This window comes from Lineus longissimus, chromosome 9 (assembly GCF_910592395.1).
Source record: "Lineus longissimus chromosome 9, tnLinLong1.2, whole genome shotgun sequence".
Lineage (NCBI taxonomy): Eukaryota > Metazoa > Nemertea > Pilidiophora > Heteronemertea > Lineidae > Lineus > Lineus longissimus.
The window spans coordinates 6174871-6201526 of NC_088316.1; the positions used below are offsets into that span (position 1 = coordinate 6174871).

At 40.5% G+C, this 26656-nt stretch overlaps 1 protein-coding gene across 2 annotated transcripts in view; it reads right to left on the reverse strand.

The window, feature by feature from the left end:
* Positions 1-105: 105 nt before the first annotated feature.
* LOC135493965 (RING finger protein 150-like) overlaps positions 106-26656 on the reverse strand; it is a 36112-nt gene continuing 9561 nt past the window's right edge. The window contains exons 2-6 of one of the 2 annotated variants that reach the window (XM_064781663.1): positions 26631-26654; positions 18373-18698; positions 15745-15827; positions 14066-14162; positions 106-11808 (exon numbers count right to left, since the gene is read on the reverse strand). In XM_064781663.1, coding sequence (XP_064637733.1) covers positions 11452-11808; positions 14066-14162; positions 15745-15827; positions 18373-18698; positions 26631-26654 — 887 coding nt within the window. In that variant the 3' untranslated portion in view covers positions 106-11451. The remainder of the gene's footprint in view (positions 11809-14065; positions 14163-15744; positions 15828-18372; positions 18699-26630; positions 26655-26656) is intronic. The other variant, XM_064781664.1, reaches the window with a different exon arrangement.

Genomic DNA, 26656 nt, shown 5'->3' on the forward strand with positions numbered 1-26656 from the left:
CAGGGCTTGTTAGCTTTGAAGGATAAACTGGTAGAAAGCAGTCATCTTTATCAGCCCTGCAACCAGCATGACTTTCAGACAATAAACGAACATTAACAGGAAAAAATGCATGTACCATTTAGTTATATTTAATACAACTTTATTTACAACATGATTAACAACAAAATAAACATTCACATTACACATAGAAGAAAAGTGAATTTTATAAGAGCGTATCCAGGCATTAAAGCCGGAGATGATAAGAAAAATGCCTCAATAAATGTGAAAATGAATTTCCTTGGGGGAAGAAGAATACAGGATACATGAGTGAATAATTTTGTGAATTGCTGTGGGTATACCGGTATTCTTACATCACATGACTGTGAACTTTTCCTTGCAGACTATTCTAACATGAGGGATGGTAACAGACGCCTGGTACGGATACGAAAATGCAACTTTGCCATGTTTATTTGAAGAATGATGACATTTGTGACCCAACACAGCACAACGAGGCACATGTTGCACAGTAGATGAGCCTTTATGACACCAGGAGATATTGGAAGAAATTGATGTACTCAAATTTCACTTTAAGGCAGACAACAGTGAAATGAACAACCAGTCCGTCTCAACCTGCCAAGCTCAGTGCGCCTGTTTTGGCTGTGACAGGTCACAGTGCGACTTCGCAATCAGCTCACCTACCTTGACAACCAACTTCATCAAATTTACATGAGAAATTGCTGTGATAATTCCAAGTTTGTGTGATGAAAATATAATAATCATTTGTTTTTACAGTAATATAGAACAGTGCATGCACATCAAAAGGTCGGAAGGCGTGAGGATATTTCATTTTATTAGGATTATCCAAGAAGGGACGTTGCCATGTAGCATACAAACTATGTGTACATGTTCATGAAAGAAGTGGGTTTGTATAGAAGGAGCTGGTTCGGCACAGCATGCAAAATGCTGGAATTTCCACAATGCGCATGCCAAAACTGACATAAAAATAACCTTACAGGAATATCTTCGGTGTTCGTATGAATAGACACAGCCACCTTTGTCTAAAACATGTGTTGAGCCAACCATAAATCTGTTCATTTCAATGTAGCCACGCAATGTTCGCTTATCAACTTCCAGTAAGTAACAGTCAGACAGGACATTCTAATCTCAAGAGCCTTGTGTGCCAAGATGCTGAAGCCACCAAATTTCCGCACCTATTTTTGCGAATCACAAAATTTTCACAATTTTCATTTTGGCGGATTATGAAATAACTTTTTGGTTTTTCGAACCAACAAATGTTCTTTTGCGAGTTGTATTTTTACGAACTGAGGCTGTTCCTAAAATGCGCAAAAATAACATGACCCACGAAAACTTGCGGTTTACAGTACCATGATGTCAGATATTTTAAACTTGTGGTAATTACATGTCGTGGGCTGAGTGCAAAACTGTTGTATCTACACTTCCTTTGGTTTTGAGGAAAATGACTTCAAAGATTTGAACTTCATCAGCAGTCATCAGCCTCTTTTGTTTTGAGGAAGCCATTTTGAATGCAGATACAATGTTTTTGCACTCATGTTTTCCTGTAATCTGCAGATACAATAGTATTACATTGGTAGTTTAGGGGCGTATGATAGAAGGCAGCACTAATCAACACAATAATATTGTAGATATGATGTTTTTGCATTGATTTCTGGGGCTAACTCATTTTTTTTAAATTTGTCAGTTACAACAGTTTTGCGCTCAGCCCACGATGTTATATAAGCCTCTGGGGTGATCTTCTTCCTTGTTTAGACGTTAAAACGTAACCTTTGCAGCATATCCTAAGGTCATGTGCCGCAACAAAATCGGCTGTTCGCTAGGCTTATTCTCTGGTATTAAATATCGACCTCATAATATAAAGCAAAGCATGCTAACATATCATTGGCAATGGGCATATAAAAAGCACTAAGCAAAATCGACTTGTTAAACCATTTAAATAATGTACAAAATTTTCACAATTTATTCATAATTTTTCAAATTTTTGTCATTGAGTGCATAGATTTTATAAGATGTTTCAAACTATCCTGCCTTTTTTTCTAGGTTTCGTCAATGGTTGGTAGACTAGAGGGTTAACCTGTGCGGTTTATTAGGCTACAACAGACAACAGTCTTTTAGATGTGTTTGGTGTGGGTGTTGGAAGATGCCAAGTTTGTAGAAGACAGTTTTTTTATTCCTTTCCTCTCTCTGTAAGCAAATCACTGCATTCCCGTTAACACCTTCCACGTCGTTGTTTCACCCCCAGAAGAAAAAAAGTATAAGAGATGGCTGTATAAGGTCTTCTGCAGCAACTGCTCCAAGACAAGGGTCTTCTTGAATCAATAGAGTTAATAGCTACACTCCTTTACTATATTTTATTTTTTGGTTGAAAAATGACCAAAAATGACCCCCTTTTCCACCCCCCATCCCCCTAAAAATTCCCGGTGTTGGGAACAGCTTTATTTTGTTTTTCAGTGGTTTGGTCTTTTCAGTTCCCACCTTGCCCTGAAGATGGCGATGGCGTAGTTCTTTCATGAAGTCCACGAGACTCCGATAACCAGCTCATAGAGGGGGGATTTGGGCCACGCAGATGTACGTGGTTCGGCGCTGAAGGTTTTAAAGGGGTAAGCAGTTCGTAATTACGGGTGATTCGGGAAAATAGAAATGCAGTACTACACAATACCATATCTGTCGACACAACGGCAGTGCTAAAATTTATATTTAGTACATTTTTAGGAACTGGAAATTTTGAAATTCAGTTACAAATTTTAATCTCCAATGAACAGCGTAGGCCTTTAGATAAAGTATTCTGTGACTTGGAATTCTTTTTATACAAGAATGCACATATCCTCCTCACACTGCCCATCGAACACCTTTTGTAGTGAAGTCAATAATCATAAAACAGCAAATTTTGTGAAGATAATGACAGAACGTGATGTACCTTTTGACCAGCAGAGGCAACAACTAAAACTAACATGGCCACGTCAAAAAAATTATTTGTGTTAACCACATTCAGGCAGACCAACTCATAATGAAGACATGAATTCATTGTAGTGGCCTACATGTATTAAACATGTACATCTATTTCATAATACATCACACAATGTCATTTAGAACTGCCAGATTTCCCAAATGTAGCTCATTGGTGTAAGCCGTACATACACGGTCCGCCATGTTTGATTTCACAACCGCAGACCGTATACGCACGGTTTTTCAAATTCAAATTTCCCGCACTGTCACATGATGCCTTTAGCTTAATAAATTACCACCAAATTTTAACACTCAAATCAAGTCTCTACAGAGATAGGAACCGGGTTGAAAAAAAATGAACAAGCCAGGCATCAGGGTGAAAAATCATTAACATATTGGCAGGACCACACCGGAGGCTCAAAATCCTAAATTAAGAGTATTACAAGTTTCTTACATCTCCTATTCCTGAGTTTAAAGTCCCTCGGTCCCCTGTGTGGGCAATCAGATCAGGGATCTTTGCGAATACAAAGTCGAAGTTTCACAGTTTCACATCTATTACAAACTGATTTGGTTACATTTCACCAAAGGTCTACAATAGGGAAATGAACAACAAGTCCGTATCAACCTGTCAAGTTCAGATGCGACAAGCGCCTAGTTTTGGTAGAGCGGGTCACATTTACACCCTCCATCAAAAAGGCTGCAGTGAGCAAGCCGAGAACACTTGATTTGCTTGTGTACCAGTGTTTTATCCTCTTGCTTATAATTGTCATCTTAGCCAAACTATGATGCTTGAACACTGTTCGCAGTAGGCCCAGTATTTCTAGATTCGAATACAAATATGTGATCCACCACCGCAAAATGGGTCATATGTCGCACAGAAGAGGAGCCTAAAATGACATAAGAAATTGATACACCCAGATTTCATAATAGGCAGACAATAGTGAAATGAACAACCAGTCCGTCTCAACCTGTCAAGCTCGAAGCGACATGCGACTCGTTTTGCTGCGGTGGGTCACATATAAGCTCATGACAAACATACTGGTATGCAGGTATACCGGGAGAGAGCCGTCCTTGCAGAGGAACGATGGAGGGACTCAGAATTCAGGATTACAAGATGCTCAGTACCTCGTAATACTCAGTTTTGAGGAACAGCGATTCTCGGTGCTGAGGACTAGTACGTAGCTAGGATACACATTCCTCAACCTTTCAGTGCACTGTTAGTGCTACTGACATTTCATTAGTTTTGTTGTTTTTGACCTTGGCGAGAAGATAACAAGCAATCAAAGGCATACATGTACTTGACCCAGAAACAACTTTTGAACAAATGTTTGACAAAAATATATTGATCGAATTTGATTGTATCTGGAAAAAGCAGGCAACTGGGATATCATTTTGAACTCCAGACTAAAACAAATAACTCGGATCAATCTGATATACTTTTGAACTGATAAATTACCTATATCAGAAGTGAATCAGACGAATGTAAAGCTATTTGAATAAACTAGGTCATTCACACAATGATATAAGTGATACAAGTATCTTTTATCTTCTACACCTCAGGTCAACTTTACTACATGTACAATGTACAATTCAACTATCTGTACCATATAAACTACAATTTCATCAACATGATTAGAAAATTTATTTACAATCTGCTCCAGAAATTCATGAATGTCACAGGAAACGTGTTTAGAGTATTATTGTTTGCGCATCTGATCATATTTTGTACCATTAATCTACTCTGAATCAATAACGATAGCTGTTGGCTTACAGGAACATATCTCCTGGATACCTTCCAGTTTATTCAATAACGCATACAGAAGCTGTCATACAAAATTTAGTGATATAGACTTCTTAGAAGAAATTCTCAGAGCATTTTTCATTTCTGACTGGTGCATTTTTGTTGTGGGGGGAGCATCTTCAGTCAATAAACTGCTGAACTAGAAACAGAAGGTGTCTTTAATAGAAAGGTGTCCTGAATAGTGAGGTGTCCTTAATAGAGGAGTGTCCTTAATAGAGAGGTGTCTGCTAGGGTGGTTTCAACTGTAACCTTCTACGAAAATAGCAGAATTGATAAGTAGAAGTTGACACTACTGAATATTATTCTCAATCTTATCAACAGGACTTTGATGGGTAGAAGTAATATTGTGATAAGATCTGAACCCTATTTCTACACTGAAGTAGAATTGACAACCTGACTAGGGTTCCGTTTCACAGGACTTGCATTGACCGTTGCATAAATACACATAACAATAGTCCAAATTCCTATGAATTCTTTGAAGACAATATATTTCTGGACAGGCAGCAGTGTCCAGAGCCCAATTCGTGTCTTGATATTATTTTATACAAATGACTGGTTAGACCGTAACACAACATCGAGAAAACAATGCACCACTGAAGATTTATTCCAGTGCGATTTTTCATAAGATTCATGTACAGCAGAACCTCTCTATTAAGGACACTCTCAGGACGGACAAGTGCTGTCCTTAATAGAGAGATGTCCTGATTAGAGGTCAAAATAAATGGAAACAACCCATTTGGGACCAAAACTCGTGTCCTTAATAGAGAGGTTGTCCTTATGCAAGTATCAAGGTGCACCTTATGCCCTCCCCCATAAGGGTCAACAAGCACCTGTTCACAGTGCGGAGGTGCACGCTTTCAAGCGGGAGGTAAACAGGTCATGTTAGGCATGACTTTTCTACACATCATTCAGGACTAACTGAAACATGCACTGAAAAAAGACCCCCGTCCAGGAAAAACACCATCAATAATCATTATTCAATACAAATCATATGTGGTGATAGCATGTTGAACAGCTTTGAAGCAAAGATATACTACATAAGTAGACACCGGTGTGATGCCTTGTTCTCAATCTCCTGGTATGTCGTTGCTTTGACGTTTTGAAGAGAAATGCATGTGAAGAAGTGGGGATGCTTACACATAAGAATCTTTAAGATAGTGAAGAGGTGTCGACCCCTTATGGGGGGTGGGTATAAGACACACGTTGATACTTGCATACATAGAGGTGTCCGCTAGGTTCCACTGTAGATATCAGTCTCAGGATCTGAACGCTGTCAGGATATCGATCTACTCGGCATACATTTGTACAAGACATGAGTTGCACATTTCTGTGATCTATGGTAATCATATAAAGACATATGTGACCCAGTACAGCAAAGTTAGACACATGTCGCTCTGAGCTTGGCAGGTTGAAACGGACTGTTTCTTCATTTCTCTGTTGTCTGCCTTTTGTGAAATATGAGCACATCAATTTCTTCCATTATCTCCTGGTGTCATTTAGGCTCATCTTCTGTGCGACATGCGCTTGGTTTTGCCGTGATGGGTCACATATGACAGATATCTCAATACTACCAGTTAACATAAAGAGGCATCTAATATAGCCAAGATCTGCAAGAGCGTCGTAACTTTGCCAAAGCTTGTGGATTATCAATTTCTTACTTAACAATGATGTACAAAAGTCAGGAAAATTCTGCCCAACTATTATTAACCTGATCAAGCTGAAGATTGAGCATTGCCATCACACAGGCAAAAATGGCCATGAATCAATCTATGATGGGGATTAATCTTCAACGTTCCATCCCTGGATAGATGATGGAGAACCCCCATCATAGACCCATGGATGGAACCAATGGTCGTATCTATTACATGCGCCCATCAATGATCCATGCATGGACACTTTCGTACCAGAAGCAAAAAAATATAACCTCTCTCGACATATTTTTGCTTGTAGCCAATCATTGTGACTATTCTGTCATACACCCAATTCAGATCCCTGAATTAGAGATGTATGGCATCAGAATTGCAAAGTAACAATATGTAAAGTGACAATAATTGCAATCTCGTATCGAAGGGAGTATCCTATACATAAACATGATTAATTCAATAATTTTTAAATTCATTTATACATATGCCATTTTTTATGAATTGTGAGGATACTCTAGTCTCAACTTTTTATGGTGGGTTTGCAATATGCAGGCCATTCCCCTTCACAAACTACGTAGAGCATGGTTACTCACCGCTTTTGTGATGAAACGGCCAATCAGATGGCGGAGCAATTCCGAAGTGTGCTATGGTCAATTTCGCGGTTATGCTAAACACTCAGGCAGTTTGTTGAATCGCTCCTATGAAAGAGATCTGACCTATGAGCAGTTCCGAAGTTCCAGTGTCAATGGTATTTCCAAAATTGGGTCTGGGGTGGTTTTTTGAATTGTTTGTTGTCAACATTGTGAGCAATGCCTGTGCCTGTGGTGCCATGAGTCACCAGGTTATCGAAAATGGATTCGAGGCAGCTTGACGCCAAGGCCAGGTCGAGGCTGGACCACTTCCACAACTTGACGAAGAACATGCAGATGGAATTGAGTTCATGGCCATGCTAGATGATGAAGTGGATCAGGCCTATAGTGCTCTGCAGGATGCGAGAGAACACGGACTGTGTCTTTGTACTGTCTGTGTCAACATTAGTTGTCCACCATAAATCACCTTCGTGGCACTTATTTACCCAACAAATCTCTAAAAACTTCCCCATAATAATCTCTGATTTTTAAACCTGCATTCAGTGGTATTTCAACAGAACTACCATGTTTTGCTGCAATGAAATGCAGAAAAATACTACTGAATGCAGGTTTCCCAAATCTGAATTTGATTTTGTGGAAGTTTTTAGATAAGAATTTGATGGGTAAATAAGCGCCATGAAGCCGATTTATGGTGGGTAACTAATTTTGACCCAGACAGAAGCCTGAATATCTAAGCAGATCCATGACGTCGACTTATGTCATGACGTCAGTCACATTGGCAAGAGGAAAAACCATTGTTGTTTTCGGCCGTTATACAATATCGTCGCTGCATGTGCTTACTGTGTACATTACCGAGTGACGTACTGCACATCTTAGCAATCTATCGGTAATAAGGTTCACGTTGGCTTTTGTCCTTAGCGACGTTTGACGTGTTTAGAAAAAAATGGCCTGTGTTGAAACGTGTAAACAGGTTCCCCAATCATCCCCCTGGATCTATCTATCTATCTCATTTCTTGTTTACCTCGATGCGAAAAGTTCTGAATTGAGACTGTAGTCATTTCCTATGTTTAGAGAAAAATGCACCAAACGTTGCAATTTTAAGGAAAATTTAGACACCCAGGCAGTTTATGGTTCATACTCAGAATGTAAAATTCGCGCATTTCTTTTGCGACACCCTGCATTATAGCATTACTTTTATTTATCGTAATAGCAGTGTGAAGTAAAACTTTCAATATTACAAACTGTATCAATTTCGGTCATACATTGAACATTAAAAGATTGGATGTAATGAACCATAACTTTCCCTGTGGCTCAATCAATTTCACAAGGACCGCGTCCCATGCCAGCAGTCACACGATTCAAATGTGAATGACAGACGTTCAGCCATTCATATGGTGGAGGTGGTCTTCCATTACAAATCACCACTGTGTAGGCGGTAGGCCGTGGAGATAATGAACCCACCATAAAAAGCCGAGACTAGAGTATTAACCCTTTGGGTGCCGGCCGCTTATGTTACCCCTGTGCCGAGGCTTTTTAAGGAAATTATGTTGTAAATAAACACTATAAACCATACATATTTGGCCTTTGGCTAGTGCTGCTAGATGCAGTAGGCCCTGACAGTAAAACAGCATGATTACAATCACAGGCCAGCTCCAACCCCCAGACCCTCAGGGCACCTCCCTACGGATATACGTGGAACGTCCAAATCAATGGGAATAACGATAAACCTTGGCACACTACATGTAGATCCATGAAATGTAGATGTAGGTCGAACGTCTATCATGGCACATCAATTTCCAAAAGTGGATGTCCGTCGTACGTCTATAAGACACCCAAAAGGTTAATGGGACAACTTGGGCATGGTATTCACCTGGCCAGGAGGACAGTGACCCTGCTTGCCAGCTGTAGTATCACACTAATGCTGATTTCTAATCATGATTTTTGTTTCAAGCAGGTCTATGATTACCCCCCCCCCCCCCCCCCCCCTCCGTTCTAGTGCATTGGTTATCGCAGTTCATTGACTTTTCAATAATCCACGGTCCTGCCAGAAGCCATTTTTGAATGGAAAACCAACGTATCTCATGCCCAAGTTGTCCCTTTAGAGTGGATGTATAATCCAGCATGTGTTCGCAAGGATCACCAAGTGATTAGCACATAATTTTCTAGAACATTTGCAAAAAGTGAAATGGTTTGGTTTTTTCAACAACATATAACATGTAACTTTTAAAAAATCGATTTTCTTTTGATGCGACACAATGCTACAGCAGTATTCTGAGAGTCAAAATCATGACTACTTGTTCATGTGCCCTACACTCCTTCCTGATCACTCCGTTCTGAGGCACAGCAGGCTGGTAACCTTTGGGGCAAGGGCATTCTCAGTGCATGCCCCTCGAATGTGGAACTCACTGAGTCACAACCTTAGGGCAGAAACTGACTCTCAACATTTTCCGAAAAAGCTTGAAAACTCTTCTCTTTCGAGGGCATTTTGGAGTGTGAGCGCTCGGAACATTGTATTCAGTGGGAAAGGCGCAATTTAAAAGATAATTTCATTCACTCAATGGTCGGGCACCGGCAAAAATGACGCACTTTGTTGCTACAGATGTCGTTATGATGTAATATACAATCTAGTGATGTCATACCATGTAAATGGCCGCCTTCATGGACCAGTGCAGTTTTTTTCGGCGGAAATGGCCAGTCAAACATAAATGGGCCCATAGTAGCCACATACGACACGATATATCCACGCAGAAGTTTCTCGGTCATTTTAAATTCTCACTGTGGTAACAGTATTACGAAGAGCAGTGCAACCTCTGATACTTACTCTTAAACACTTTAAAACACCTCATCATCCCACTCCTCGCAACGTGTACAGTGCTATACATGCTGGAAGAAGCGTCCATTGATCGTACAAGTATTCTTTCGTAATCGTAGGACATGTCAGTACCACTTGAGCACATTTCTGTATCAGCTACACACCAGTGGCAGTACAGGTACACCTGTCCAACCTCAATTACAAAGCTTTGTGGCAATTGGACTGTTCTTCCTGTGTGTATAGCACTGTAAACGTCTCACACTTGTCCATAGTATTCACAGCAGAAGAAACCAGTCCAAGCTAGAAAGAGCACAACACTGAACACCATCAGAAAAATTCGAGTCCCTACGTAAGAAATTCTCAATGATACATGTAGTAATACTGACTTTCCATGTGACGGAACACATGAAATATTCAAATACACTACAAGGAAACAGCTATGATGTTCATGCTTTAGGTGATGTAATGGATCGATACCAGAAATGTGTCAGTTGGAACTGCCTCGCCCAGAAAACTAGACCAGCAACCAGAATACAGGAAGGGTTAAAACCGTTGCTTTTTCAGTAAACACTCAGGAGGTCCCGGGTTTCCCAGACTGGTGCCACTACGCAACTCCCATCTCTCAAAATGTTTGTGTGTGTACTTAAAAAGATTCTGGTTGCCCTTGGTTCTCCAGAAAGGTTTCTGAATAGGCTGGGTAGTAATGTTTGTGATTGTAAAGCGCTCGAAGACAGTATAGTACAGTAGAACCTCCCTATTAAGGACACCATCAGGACTGACAAATGCTGTCCTTCATAGAGAGGTGTCCTGATTAGAGAGGTCAAATTGAATGAAAAAAGAAATTTGGGATCAAAACTGGTGTCCTTGATAGAGAGGTTGTCCTAAATAGAGAGGTGTCTGCAAAATGGAGGTTCTACTGTATCATACATATAAAGCGCTATATAAATTACATTGTATTACAAGATTTTCAGGAACTCATTATTATTAGAATTTGTGCGGAAGGTAAATGTAGGTCATTTGTCAGCATGGACTGAAAGTTCATATGTGCTGCCAGATTGCACCAGCACATTATGAATACATGAGTGTTTCTCTGAAGAATGGCAAGCCTAATGCATTTTACAGTAAGCAATAAAAAAATGGCGATGATGAACTGCACAAAGAATAATATTGTCATGCACGAAATCCAAATCGGTCGATCATTGACTACTGTTCAAGCCTGGGGCATATTTTAAACCATTGTCCTCTGTTGGGTGGAGATACATTGTACTCAGCCTCAACATAACCAAGGAAGATGTACAAATTAAATTTGCTCTTTCCTTGGACACATTAGAATTAGATCAACACTCAATATCAAAATTGTACATCTTACAGCACAGGCATTTGTCAAAATACATACTTTCAACTCTCATGCTGAATAGACACATTGAAAAAAGTGCTGCAGAATGTACCAAAAAATCCAACCGGCAGTTTCTTGCAAAAAACAGCCAAGTCACATTTTTGCCAAACACCCCGTTGAAATCTCTGCTACTATTCACGTCAAAGCCTTCTCAAAGTTGCCAAAACATTTACATTCAAGGTGAATTTCCGACAGCATCTATCATGTCAATCATAGAAACACAAAGCAATCACATGACACCAATTAGATTAGATTCCGCACGTCTCCTGCTCAATCTCCCGTCTCGACGCCTCCATCAATGAGTGACGCTCATTATAGTCCGAATCACTAGAACGCGAGCCCTCAGAAACGTCTGGCTCCACAAGAGCAATACAATTACTACTATGGTTACGCGCAGTCCGATCTGTTTCAGTATGGCACTCAATATCTGGTGGCTGCAGATGTAACACTTGTACACTATGTCCATTGCATGGGCGCATATCGTGATCGTTGGTGGGAAATATATGCACAGCGGTGTTTTCCACCAGAGCTGGACTATTGGGGATCTCGATGTCCCCTTGGTTACCACTGTCAGGATTTGCGACACTTTCTTGACTCCCGCTAATCTGAAATTGTCAAGAGGAATACTTGTTATATATTCAGGACAAATTCATCCATGCCCTCATGGTCTTGTACTCTTTTTCTATCTCAAATACAAGCTCATGACATTTTAGATACCTGTTTCTGTTAGTAGTCTACATCAGCCCATTTCAAGCAAACTTATACTTACATGTTCTGTGGCTGTGCATATATTTGTGCTCATGCAGCCAGTAACACATGTGAATTTCTATCCCAGCCTAACATTATACAGCTATGCATGCTTGGTCAAGTCTCCATCACCAAATCTCCCTTATTGTTCAACATCTCAAGATAATACTTCACAGAGTTTGAGGTGATGACCCTCTCATGAAGATGTGGCTATGCAGAAATAAACAGGGTCTAGGGTTTTTGCCATGAAAGCCAGGTCAAGTTTTGACAAGCCAACGTTTCTTTTTCTTCTAACAGCGTATGCTCTGAACTTGGAGGTGTTATTCACCAAGGAGTATTCCTCCACCAAGATGGGATGAGCGTGTTTTTTACGTGTCACTATGGTTAAGTGACAATTCGGTTTATTAGCCCAGTGACTCTGTCTTTGGCCAGTACAGGGGGAGAGTCCATGGCAAGCTACACACGTTTCTCACTTGGTGGAGTCTTGCTTGCCGTGGCATAGACACCAGATTCAAGGAACCTCTGTTTTATGTCTATTTCGAAGGACTGAATTGGAAAACCACTAAAATGCAAACTGCACTTTATGACTTTGGGTCTCGAACTAAAACCAATGGACAGAACTGACAAATAGTGTTATGTAGCGGTGGGGACCAACCAATAACGAGTCCTTCTTCAGGTTTTATCAGCGATTATATTCGGATATATAGTAGCTTGTTGTTACAGGAGCTCTGGCCTCCATGAGGTCCAGCATCTAACTATAAACTCTAAGAGATGGACACTCGGAAGTTGCAAGGCTGTGTGGGTGTAGGATTTCACCCGTCCATAACATTTTATTAACATGATATCCGAAAGAGGATATCACTACGTAACAATAGTTTGACCTCATTCTTCCTCAGGGCGGTGAATCTATGGTTGATTGAGTTTTTTTGGCTACCCTATGTAAAAAAGGTATTAATGAAATGGCCAGGGCCATTGTGCTCACCTCATGTGGAGGAAAGATGGATAAAGAGCATGGTATTGTGTCATGTAGTGTTAGGTTTGATGTAGGTCCAAGCAATTACAATTTCCCCAAAATGGCCAATTTACAGTACATTCGACCTCTGTGACCTTGAAAAGTAGGTCAAATCAAAGAAGACCCGGGTGACACATTGAATGGTTGTTAGAATTAGATGTACCTATGATATAAAATTGGTGCCAATCGGGCAAGTCATTACTAGGTATAATGGCATTTTGAAGAATTTAGGATTTGGCCCCCTCCCTGGAGGCCAAACGGCAAATCAGATCGCACCAAACTTCAGTACCTGAGATCACCTGACCAAGGGGTACATGTGTACTTAATTTGTGATCAATAGTCATTGCAGTTAAGAAACGTGCCATAGTTACGGCCTGACGGCGAATTTATGCCATTTGACCTCTGTGACCTTGACAAGAAGGTCAAATTAAAAACCTGTGTGACATATACTGTATGGTGGTTAGATGTACCCATGATATCAAATTGGTGGCAATCGGGCAAGAAGTTAAGGAATAATCACATTTTTAAGGTTTTTGGATTTTGCCCCCTGGTGGTCAAGTGGTGAATCATATTGGACCAAACTTTGGTCCCTGAGATCACCTGACTAAGGGGTAAATGTGTACCAAATTTGGTATCAATAGTCATTGCAGTTTAGAAACGTGCCATCGTTACATCCTAACGGCCAATTTACACCATTTGACCTCTGTGACCTTGAAAAGGAGGTCAAATCGAAAACCCGGAGGATATATGATGCACCTTTGCTAGAAGTACCTACCATATTTTTTTCAAAATTTCCCGACTACTATTAAGGGAGATATTGCATATTTTCACTTTTAACGTTTGGCCCCCTGGTGGCCAAACCATGAAACGAATCAGATTGAAACTTAGTCTCCAAGGTGTCATTACATAAGGGTACATGTGTACCAAGTTTCAACTCAATAGCTCTAACAGTTACGAAACGTGCCCTGCTAACGGACGACGGACGACGACGACGACGACGACGACGGACGACGGACGACGGACGCCACGGTATGGGATAAGCTCACCTCTGCTAAGAGGTGAGCTAAAAAGGAGGGGGAGACTACCAAACTACATATACTTACATGGAAACCATATGCTTTTAAAATGTCCATTTTACACATTGGACAACTTCGTTGTTCAAGCAGCCATGGATCCACACATGATTTGTGGAAAACATGCCTGAAACAGAAAGTGTGGTGAATGAAGGCCATTTCTTATAAACCAGACCAACCTTACATATGTGACCCGTCACAGCAAAACCAAGTGCATGTCGCTCAAAGCCTGACAGGTTGAGACGGACTGGTTGTGCATTTCCATGTTGTCCGCCTTTTGTGAAATCGGAGAAAGTCAATTTCTTCCATTATCTCCTGGTATCATTCATGCTCATCTTCTGTCCAACATCCACCTCTTTAAGCCGTGACGGGTCACATATTGTAGCGGCCCAACATATCCGCCAGGGGGTGCAGGCACTTGTGTACATTTTCAGCGCACATTTGTAGTTTCGTCTTTTACCAGAAAGCCACAAACGCGTTAAAACGACAAAAAAACCCAAAAAACACGTTTCCTGAGATCATCACCACTGTTGTGACGTCAATTACTAGTCATGTTAGCATTAACCGATAGCGATGAAACATGCCAGATAATGACGTCATTTGAAATTTTACACAACAATGGATGACATGACGTCTGTTGATCAGCTGTAAGCATTGCCGTTAGGATGATTGCTGCGGTCTTGAAAGGTACACGAACTGCGGCGCCATCTACAGGGTTTTATCAAAAGTTCGCTTCCTATTCCTATTCCTATGGTACCTTCACTGCCTTATCAATTCATATCCCAAAAGTGTAACAGAAGGTGACCAGATCTTTGAGATATCACTGCCGAGTTTTACTGGAAACCTCTCTTGAGGTCATAAGCTCTTTGAGTGCCCATCGATTTTTGCAATTGCCCCTTAAGTGTCCATGAGCGGGAATACACTCAGGAAGCACGTCTGGGGAAATCCCACTTCATTGACGATCGTTAGCAACTGTTTCCCGGCGATTACGAGGACATCTACCGTCCTGGTGATGAGCTTACGATATCAAATCGGAAAGTTCTGTCGTAGGCACTTGGAGGATAAGACGAAAAATCAGATTTTTTCGTCAAGGGCACTCAAAGAGTTAAGAGGCCCAGGAGACCTTTAATACCCTACATATCCTAGGGTCTAAAAGGCATTTATGTAAAAACATCTCGTTGCGTTTTTAGATCGAGATTATCATAACAGATATAGAATTCCGAAGATTCACCTATTCAAGTGAACGAAAATTTGGAACAATTCATCTTGGTAATTCTGGATATTGTAAAGCTTATATTTACAACTTTTGGATTCTGCTGAGCCCTTGGGCACAAGACCCTTTCAGTGGTTGTTTGTGACATCTCTTGATGGCTCATTAGCAGCAGATTTTAAATGATTCCAAATTTTTGTTCACCAGAATAGGTGAATCTTCAGAATTCTTTAACTGTTATGCTGTTATGCAGAACCCCCTCATTCCTGCCTTGAGAAGGCAGTTCCAAACAATGGGAGGTTATATCATCAACTGTCCCAATGAGAGTTGGGTCGAGATCACATGAAGGACAATGAGATAAACTTTTGACAGATATCGAGAGTTATCAAGTAATAAATTATCTATATTTTAACAAGATACATGTGTATAAGGCAATGCTGAACGGGAGCAAGCCAGATTACTTTCAAAGACAGAATGTTTTCCTGATGTTGATACTTACTTGCAGGGCAATATTCTCACCACCTCAGCTTGTTTGTAACCTTCAATACAAACCGCACACTGATCAAAGTCCGACTGCGTCTCCTGAAAGGTCAAGTATCAAAAGAGCATGAAAGGACGTCAATAAAGGATATGGGCAGGGAAAAAACTCATCTTAATAACGTGAGCTGAAAGAATCCTACATGCCATACATCTATCTCCCATCTTCACAAAGATCAACTCTGTATAGTCTTCTGGAGTCAAGATCAAAGCAGGGTTTGACAGATCTGTCAAGAAAGTTCTTGATATTCTGGAAGTTTGGGTAAAAAGCAAGTTCATGTATCATGTGTATTGAACCAATTCAGTTAAGTGTCAAGGACCGATTTTTTTCTGTACAAATGTGTCTCTTTCCGTACACGTAATGATTTAGAAAACCTTATCCAGGCCTCTTTTTGAGTTTCGCCTCTCTACTATCATCTAAATGCAAATTTTGACTATCAAAGAGTACAGTGATGCAGAAGGAGTCAGTTTGGTTCGGTCAAGTATTCATTTATTGGTATGTTTCGGAATTTGCTAGATATTGAAATAGAAGTGTTAAGCCAGCGAAGACTGAGCCAGTGTTTCATTGGCTTATGCAAATTGGTGGTCTGTTCTGAATCTGGTACTGGTATTGCCGGCTATTTTGATATAAATCGCAGCTGACCTATACTCACGAACAAATCACAACATGAAAAGGTACTTCAAAATATACAGTAAAACCATCAAACTTTTGACACTCCTAAATTTTGTATTGCAATTTTTGACAGAAATAAAAAAATTCATAACTTTTATTATGGTGGAATGCAAAATTTAACGGAAAGAAAAAATGCTATTCGCCATTTTTATTTTAGAAAATTTTGGCAAAATCTGCAAAGGATACAACTAATACCCATGAAAATGGAGGTTCACAGTACCAGTACTTTCGTTTTTGCTTGCTGTCATATCTCTAGTTCGGGCTATTTCCTACACCACAGAGCCATTCTATAACAGTAAAGAGTAACGCATACACAGCCAACACCAAGTGGTTAACACTGCTGGCTACCACGCAATAGGGCCCGGGTTCGATCCCGGGGAGAATCCAGGATTGTATTTCTGGATGTACCGGCGTGGCTTTCAAGGAACTAAAACTCCTGGCTCTTCACAACACGTTCATGGGTCTGTCGGGTCTGTCGGATGAGACTAAAAGCCATGGTCTCCTGTACCTGAGTGTCTATGCCAGGGCAAAAGATCCTACACAGGTGGACAGTAGCCTGTACTAATAGTGGATTCCATACCTCCGGCAAAAATTCAAATAGGTCTATGAAGCTGGTAATGATATGATATGAACGGTTACTTTTTACCACATATTCAACTATGTCATGAATAAGGTACATCAACAATCACGGAACGCCACTATCAAATTAAAAACATAGCATCACAGGGACACACCTGTTTTCCGGTTTTTCATTTTTCAAAGAGCAACCTGACGCATGAACACAATCGCTACAATTACGCTGACACGATCTTTCTAAAGATCACAGGCTCATAAGACCACTTTCCTGGCTTTTGAGCATTTCCCACACGTCTGCAGAAAAAAATACGGCTTTTGCACGCATTTTGTCGAGATGATCGCTCTTGTTGCCATGGCAACTCTCAGAAATGCTCCGTAGTTTGCAGGTATAATCAGGAATTCATTGTGACCATTAGAATTGTCCCTTTATGGTTGACGAGTTGGCTGTGGACAAAAATTCAACATTCTTTTTCAACAGTTACTTACAGTACACTGGACAATTGTATGTACGTCATGGAAAGAAATCAACACTTGTTAATGTTACGCAACAAAATGTCTCGTGTGTCATTCATATGTCATTATATACAGAACATATACTCTAGACTCACTGCTCTAACAACGTTTCGGAATATGTAAGCTGCATGTATTAGCCCGGAAAGATATAATGCCTTTTGTCGTTCGAAGGCATTCATCATTGTTCAATATAGCCAATAGGAAGGGTGACAATAAATTGTCTTCTTTTTTTCATTTACTGGGACGCAGTCATCATTGACTATTATGCCAAGGGCCTTCGACAAAGGAGGGGAGTCTTCCAAGCTACTCACATTTTTCAATTGGTGGGGTCTTTAAAACCTGCCCTAGCATAGACACCAGATACAAGGAAACTCGTTTTTAAGTCTCATTTGAAGGACTGAGAAGAGCCAGGAATTTTAGTTCCTTCAATCCACGCCGGTTCATCCAGAATACAAATCCTGGCTTCTCCGCATGATCGAACCCGGGCCCTATTGCGTGGTAGCCAACAGTGTTAACCACTAGGCTATGAGGCAACTAACATTTCTGATGGTCATGACATCATGTCCTGTCCTTGGCATTTTTTGTGTCTATTTCAGAATGACAGGCACATAGACCCTGAGCCAATTCGGTATGAAGGGGCCTTGGCCTGTTCAATGTATTGTACAGGTACAGTACAATTTAAATCACACCGTCCAAGATCCAAGCTGGGTCAAAAATTTGATAGTATTTATACCAAAACATTTCATTCATAGCACTGGTTATGTTCTTTTTGCATCACGGTAGGACCTCTTAGGAGTGTATCAGATCAGAGGTAAAAAACAAACTCACCTTATCGCCACATTTAATTGTCCGCAGTGGAATTTTCGTGATAGCTTTCTTTGCTGCGTTGGCTAACCGTCGTGAAAGTCTCTCTTTAGCGTGAGCGTATCGAAACCGCTGTATGTAGTAAAAGACGAGCCACGCTAATGATATGATCATCAGCACGATAAACGATATCGAAACAAACAAAACAGAAGTCTTGTTTATGCTTGTAAAATGGTGAGTGGTGTGCGTCCCGACCGTGATATACACCATGACTTTTGTCTTGTTTTCGACAAGCTGTGCGATTCGTTCGCCGTACTTTTTACTGATGAATATTGAAACGACGTCGTCGACTGAAAAGATACAAGTGAGAAATTTAAAACAAAGTTGAAGGAAATGAATAATTCATACCGTTTATATCATGATTATAAATGATGAAATTTATCAAGAGGATATATCATCGTTTTAGATTCATTTCTTTGTTTCTAATTATGATTAATACACTAAAGAACAGGCAAAATTTATGATGGAAGTGATACATGAACAAAAGTCATGAACATTTTCTTGTTATGGAACGTCTCACAATCTGAAACAGAAGCAAATCAGTTTATGATATTAAATTCAAAAATATATTTTGTTAACTCTTTGGCTACCCGCAGGCTTTTAAAGGCAGTGTCCCATACCACTGGCCCACGCCCGGTATAGACCGGGCGACCTGGATCGCAACTTTGCTTAGGAAAGTTTCATTGTAAAATAGCTAGCATTAAGCAATCTTAGGGACGAGGTCTGTATTGGATTGAGTGCAGTGCCGCCATCTTGTTTTTCCGTGTGTAAACCAACCAAAATTTTTTATAGGGACTGTGGTGACGATAGAACTTGGCGAAAATTTGGCAGGATGGATTTCTGTGGGCCAGTTGTACGCAGTTCACCTGCCCGGTATATGCCGGGTGTGGTAACGAAAGAGTTAAAGGGACAACTTGAGGTAGGATCTAAAATGGGTGCCCTAATATTTTCTTAATTCGAGGCCCGATGTACAATCCAGCTTCACATTATTAGGTGTCGATCGCTAGATTTGCTTGCAGTTTTAGATATTGCGAGCTTCAGGTAAGCCTTGTCTAGTGCACCATTAATTGCAATTTAGTTTTTTCAATGTTTTTTTTTGGAGGGGAGAATCATGGTCCAGCTGGAAGAAGTTTTGGTATGAAACACCAACCTGTCCCTTTAAAACTAGAAGATTTACTTTGAAACAGTGTCAAAGCATGTACATGTGTATAATTGTTGCAATGCTGACGACGGCTGGTCATAACAAGACAAATTCAAGAGCACGATTCCACTCTCCCATTACAGCACTATCACAGCAGACAAGATTGCATTCCAAGCAAAATTGATCACAAACTTTGTGGAAGATTAAAAACGTGTTCTCGTCATCTTTATCTTTCCTGTGAAACTAAAGTCTACAAAAACAGTCACCTCGCCGAAATGGAACAATGCCTTCATGTTCTAGAGTTGGTGATTTGAAACGGAACACTGAAAAATTTGTTTGCGTCCAATGCCAACCACTCATTAACCCTTTCGCTGTGGGTGACGTGCATAGCACATCATGGACATGGTCGCATGTCGTGTGGGTGACGTGCAAAGCACGTCATGCCCTTCTAAAATATTTATTCACCAGCACCTGGTCGCAACCTCTCTAAATACGCCAATAGCACTAGGGAATAATGAGGAACCTGCAAAACAAATCCTGCCAATAGGGGGCCCTGCAGGCAAGTGGATGCAGGTTGTGATGAGAAAGCCATTTCCCTTAATTACTCTACATGGGGAAATAGCACAAAATTTTTTTGTTTTATCGGTCCTTAATTCTATTTTGATGAGTTTTGGGGAGAAAATCGACAAAACTTAACTTTAATGGAAAATGCACTGGAAGTGTACCTGGATTTTTTTTAGGTCTGCCAGGTTCCTCATAATAGTTTCATCCTAATAGCATAGATGGCGACACTTTCGAATAATTTCGACCGTTCAGTTCAAAGTCAGCTTCAATGTTAGTATTGGGATCGACTGTCAGCACATGGCAGCGCTGGCAGAAAAATGACTGCGACAGCGAACGGGTTGATGGACTAAAGCCTTCATTCAGTGTTTCAGCAAGTCAGAGTTTTACATGTAGCAGGCTAGGGCACAGCCCCCTGACTTTTCTGAAATTTCAAAATGTTGCCAAGTCTTTTTTCTTCATTAGTGGCCAAAGATTAACAAAACATACGTTTTAAAGCAGGGCGCTACTGCCTACACCATGCTTTTTTTCCGATTTCTAGCTAAAACATTGTTGTTCATGCATGGCATCACAAACAGATATCCGGGAATGAAAAGTAAAGCGTACGGACAAAAGTTCAAACTATAACCGTACCACGACAGTAATTTCTTTCACTTCTAACCTTCCTTTACGACATTTTGTAGCCTCTGCACTAATGAAATCGCCACCCACGTTACCACCTGCTAATTAGCAGAACACGATTATCCGAATGTCACAGCATCCTCACTAAAGGTGGTACATGTACTATAGATTGCCGTCCATCATGTGAATATTTTTGTAGTCGTGAACTTTAGACATGTTTATGTTCAATCACGAAAATATGAAGTCAGAAGACTCCTTGCAATGTGCCGATTTGTCTGGCGTCGGACAAAAACATTCATAATAAATTGTCCAAATACTTTTTTTCCCAATGCGCTCAATGACGTAACCTCTTACAGATCTACTCAAGAGTCAACTCTGCAGACAGGATTAGCAGCAGCCCGACTCGAATTCTGAGTACGATGTGATTCCCTCTCTTTGTTCTACGTCATCAAATTCAACTGGGCGGGGTTTTTCCGGAAGTTCAGTCATACTCGCTCGTAAAACAGAAGGCCTACTCAAGAGGTGCTCTCCCACAACCAATTTAGCATTTCTCATCCTAGATTCAGGGCATTGCCTTGTTGTTTCTTTTACCGATAGGGTCTCTGCAAAACTCTTTTGTCCACTAATACTTTTGGTGGCAAAAAAATTCTGTAAAATGGACGTTTTTGTCTGGTGTAATTTTCGCATGCTGGTGCACTACCTTCATGTACAATGTACATCAACTCGAACTGAGAGTGGTAATGCTGCTAACCGGTCAAACTGAACATTCCAGCGCGGTTCCCAATAGGACTCAGACTCGTACTAGGAGTCAGAGTTGGATAGCTGCCAATCCTGTCTATCATTGCAATCATATGGTTAGTACATACGCATGTAGAACTTCGCATCAGGCGCTATAGAAATTTGGTATGTATGTATGTACAATGTATGTATGTCTAATCTGGACTAAACGTAAAAAATGTCAGACACCCAACCTTCATTGACCAAGAAGAAAATCAGACAACATAAAAACACTTGAAATATAACAGGAATTTGAATCATTGCATCCTGTAGGGAGGGAAGTCATATTTGAGTAGGAGTGTTACTTTACATCATTTTCCCAATTAGACATTGCATACTCGCAATGGACAGATCATGATTGGAGTCATCAGGCTACATTCCCAGCCCCGTGTTACCAGCATCAGGCCCTTGGGCTCGGCTTCTGAGGATTTGTCATACAAAGAGATCAATAGGGTGGTAGCCTATACTGGGCGTTATTTTCAAAACCGGTACACCAAGCTTTTAGAAGCTGATTTGTAAAGGGACAATATAGGCGGCAGCTAGGCAGGCAATGACATGACCCAGTCTGACATGACCAAGGGCCCTTACTGTGTATACTAGTCACTATGGCCAAATTGGCCCCTCTCCTCCTGCCTACAGTCCCCCTTTAAGAAATGTAACATGATGATAATGAATAGAGACTCTAAGTCTACTTTCTTTAAAACATTAGAACTATTTCCCCAAGGGAGATGGTGCTTTGCTCTTGCGAGAACTGTGATTTGAAGTTAGTAAGTTTTCAGCTGAACTCTATCATTCCATCTGATATAAGATGCTGGTATCTTTTACTAAAACAATTGCAAATTTTCTAATTCAAGTTCGGTTTTTTCATTTTTCGAACAAACATACAAGGCCTTAAAAGCCAAATCAAGTTGCTTTCACTGATCTGATTCTTTTCTGATGATGACATGCAGCAATGAGCTACACGCACATAAGTCACATTTATAATTAGATTTGAATCACATCTCTAATCATTATTTCTAACCGATTAGTAATACCTCCAACGGCCAACAACGACCATTGACCTTGTTATTCCTAAAGGTCAATCGTCAGCGCATCTAGGCGGGGCACGCTGTTTACTTATCGCCTACCCACACATAACACGCACATCACTACAATCAGCGCCATCAATGATGGGCAAACCGATCCATATTGGCGCTAGATCGGAAATCAATACGTTTTTATTGGTTGAGTATGATGGATGGCGACTTCTATGTTGGTCGCTGGAATACAGATCGATAGCCAATGTAATGTTCACGATTGGGGATGCTGCTAATGCAACTACTGATTAAAGCCATTAAAGATCAACATGGAAAAAATGCAATTCTTTAAGTGGAAATTCTGACATTGACTAAGGTCAAATCAGATTGCGAGGGTTTTTTTCATTCAAGCACGAAAAGAATACTAGACATGCTGCGTGTGTTCCAATGCCAAACGACAGCGCATGCACTGTTTTGCAGTGCAAAAAATCGTGTTTTTAAGTCCAATTTTGAATATAAACATCCATCACGTGAAAAATCGAGTGTTGTTTGATGTCATGGGTAAGTTCATCTGACATGATATCATAAAGGTACAAAGTGTCAGACGCCATTTGTGACATCACCCAACATTCGATTTTTCACATAATTGGAAGTTTAGCAAATGAGAAAACGCAATTTTTCAGCAACACGTAAGCCTTATTCTTGGGCTTTCAGCAAATGCAGTCATGTGATGAACTTCTAAGAATACTATTACTATACCACATTGGCGGCATTTTATACCCAACACTACAATTTTGAAATCTATGGAAAAGTAGAATGTCGGAATGATGAGAATTGTTTTTGTGAGTTGCCTACTGGATTGACACACAAACCACAGTGGGAGGTGCACCTGGTTGGGATGATCTTTCTACCGCATGTACTGGGTTGCAAAATAGAGCAGGGAGCACAAAAATCATACATTATACCAAATTCAGACATCATGCTCTATTTATTCATTGGTAATGGATATACAATGTAGTTGCTGCGCTGTTTATATCATATCTATATTCATGTTGTATAGATCGGTGAAATACGAATCATAACTTTAGTTTACCTCTGTTCATATCAAACACCAAAGCATGTGACTGATTTTTCATCGACTTTTAGAAAACAATTGATCTGCTACCCACATTCTACCTGCAAAAGAGATCTATCATGTCCATGTAATAGTCTAAAGTAACTGAACTAGGAATGATTCATGATGAGAATTTAGATTTACATTAATTTCTTTCTCAAAATAAAGTTGATGAAGTTGATTATCGGTAATTCAAATGATTTAAATGACTAATCCCCATTCACATTCAGCAATGCAATTGGTCGTGAAGCAATGAGGATACTTGCTTGCAAGTAGGCCGTGGGGTAAAAAGATACTTGCAAAATACAGGATGAAATTGTACAAATTAATTCCTGTCCTACATATCCAATTGCATTACAAATACTTCATCATCATATCCACACACAAAAAACTGTCTAGACTAGAATGTAGTTTTGAGCAAGAAGTCGCAATAATTTTCAATAACAACAAAGGGTATGTGCCAGACATCGGATGAGACACGGGGAATATGCGCAGAATTCAAGGTCGTGTGATTTCAAGGGCAGCCCTCCCATCCTACCCCATGACATAGATTCTTGAAGTCAATCAGGCGACTTTTTCAGCAATTGCAGTCTGGAATATGAAATCCCAAATGGCCCCCTGGCAGCCATATTGGATATCAGATAAGGTTCAACATCGATGGGGCACCCTTGAGCTACCCATCATGCAACAAGAACAATTCAAGTCCATCGGGTGATTCATTCTCCACTACAGTCCGCCATACCAAATATTTGGTATGATCCAAGATTACCACCTGGATTTTGGATCGGGCACCTCTCCCACTTCACTCAATGATATGATGGCCCAGCCAACCCCATCTGGCGATTTGTTCTGCAGTTATAGTCTGGAATGCCAAATCTAATGTCAAGCATATTGGGCGCCAAGTCCATTGGGCAATTCTCCAATCCCACGCCATCATGCAACGGAAAATCCAAGCTCATCGGGTGACTCTCTCTCTCTCTGCAGTGTACATTTACAGTCCGGAATGATAATTTCAAGATGTGCACATCAAATTCCTGCAAGTGCAAGCCATTTTGTGTGTACACCAGATCAGCCCAGAATGACAGGGCATCTCTCCCATCCTACATGTCCTATCCCATCAGAAAATTCAAGCCCATTATTGGGAATTTCACCCATCCCACGCCATCATGCAACAGAAAATCCAAGCTCATCGGGTGACTCTCTCTCACTGCAGTTTACATTTACAGTAAGGAATGATAATTTCAAGATGTGCAGATCAAATGCCTGCAAGTGCAAGCCATTTTGTACACCAGATCAGCCCAGAATGACAGGGCATCTCTCCCATCCTACATATCCTATCCTATCAGAAAATTCAAGCCCATCATTGGCCGACTCCTTCACTGGCTTCAGCAGTTACATGTAGTTCAGAATGTGAAATGGCCGCCTTGTGGTCATAATGGATATTGGACCGGCCTAAAAATTGTTTTGCATCAGCCACCCAGCCCTAAATCCCCATCCTACACCAATATAACCAATCTAACTACCCACCGGCGATCATCGGCGAATAATCGCCTCAGTCAGACGCCGCCACACCCTGACAGACCCATGCAAGTACGCACGCACAGACAAAGGTAAACCTACGTCCCTACCAAACTCTCTTCGGTGGGATTTTAAAAACATACGTGCCACTAGATTATTGTAAACATGCACTGACTGAGTCGCAAGCTATTACAAAACGGCCAAATAACCCCCAACATGCAACAACATATTTTCTTTGAGAAAACCTGAAACAGTTACTAAACTGAATGAGTTAATCAAATTACTACTGCATCCATCGGGTGGCCGCTGGATTCGCCTAGTTGCACGAGAGCACTGCTCTTTACCAACCAAATCCTGATGGACCAATCTCACATTAAAAAATGTTATTTGAGCTAATGCATGAAGCGAGAAAACAAAATCAATCCCAAAAACAACAAAGACCCCCACAAATGGTCCAATTAAGGTTTTATAGACAATTTAGGCAAGTTAATAAAACTTAATTATTTTTTTTCAAATTCGGTTATTTTTACAGAAAATTGCATCAATTTATGATACTACTGTACATGTACTAATCAAGAAGTTTACTATCATTACATGTATGTATTTCTAATTCAAAGCTACGACATACCATACATGTACATGTATAATAAGGTAAGGTAGAAAGAAAACAGTTAATTTGCTGTATATACATCTCTGGGCTGAGTGCTTCAATTTCGATCAAACGTGATTTGATGCCGAGCTTTAAATCCAGTCCCTGAGGTTTTGTACATGTCAGGCAATCATAAGCAGGAAGGTGCCTGGTGAACGGAGGGTCAAAAGTTTGAGTCCCTTGGGTAGTTTTTTTCAATGCAACTGGTTGGTTAGCCGCCAGCTATACAAGTACAGTAGAACCTCTCTATTAAGGACGCTCTTGGCACTGACAAGTGCTGTCCTTAATAGAGAGGTCAAATTGAAATTGAATGGAAACAACCAATTTGGGACCAAACCTAGTTTCCTTTAATTGAGAGTTTGTCCTTAACAGAGAGGTGTCTGCTAAGGGAGGTTCCACTGTAAATATAGGGTGGTGGGTGCCTTTGTGTCAGGTGCCTGGCATTAGAATACTACCTTGGAGGTGAAGGGCATTTCATAAGCCAAATTTGGCAGGCTTTTTAATTTTCCATGAAACTACAATAAACAAACCTTACTTTTTACTTTTTCACTCTAATAAAAGCACACATGTAAGAACAGTGAGCAGTGTCATCTATAAAGATCCTCTCCTGCCAACCCAACAGACAGTAAAGTATACAACAAATGTCTTTGCATACAAGAAAGAACCCAGTAGAATATTGACCAAGTGGCAACGTTTTTTTTCTCTCCAAGACGACAACAGAATATTGAGACAATGAATACATTGTAAGTTCACTAAACAACACAGTTGCCGGGGGAGGAGCAGAAGGGGTTTTTATCAAGCAAAAAAGACTGGATGCACCCTTACCACCTCTGTAATCCACGGGCAGGCCT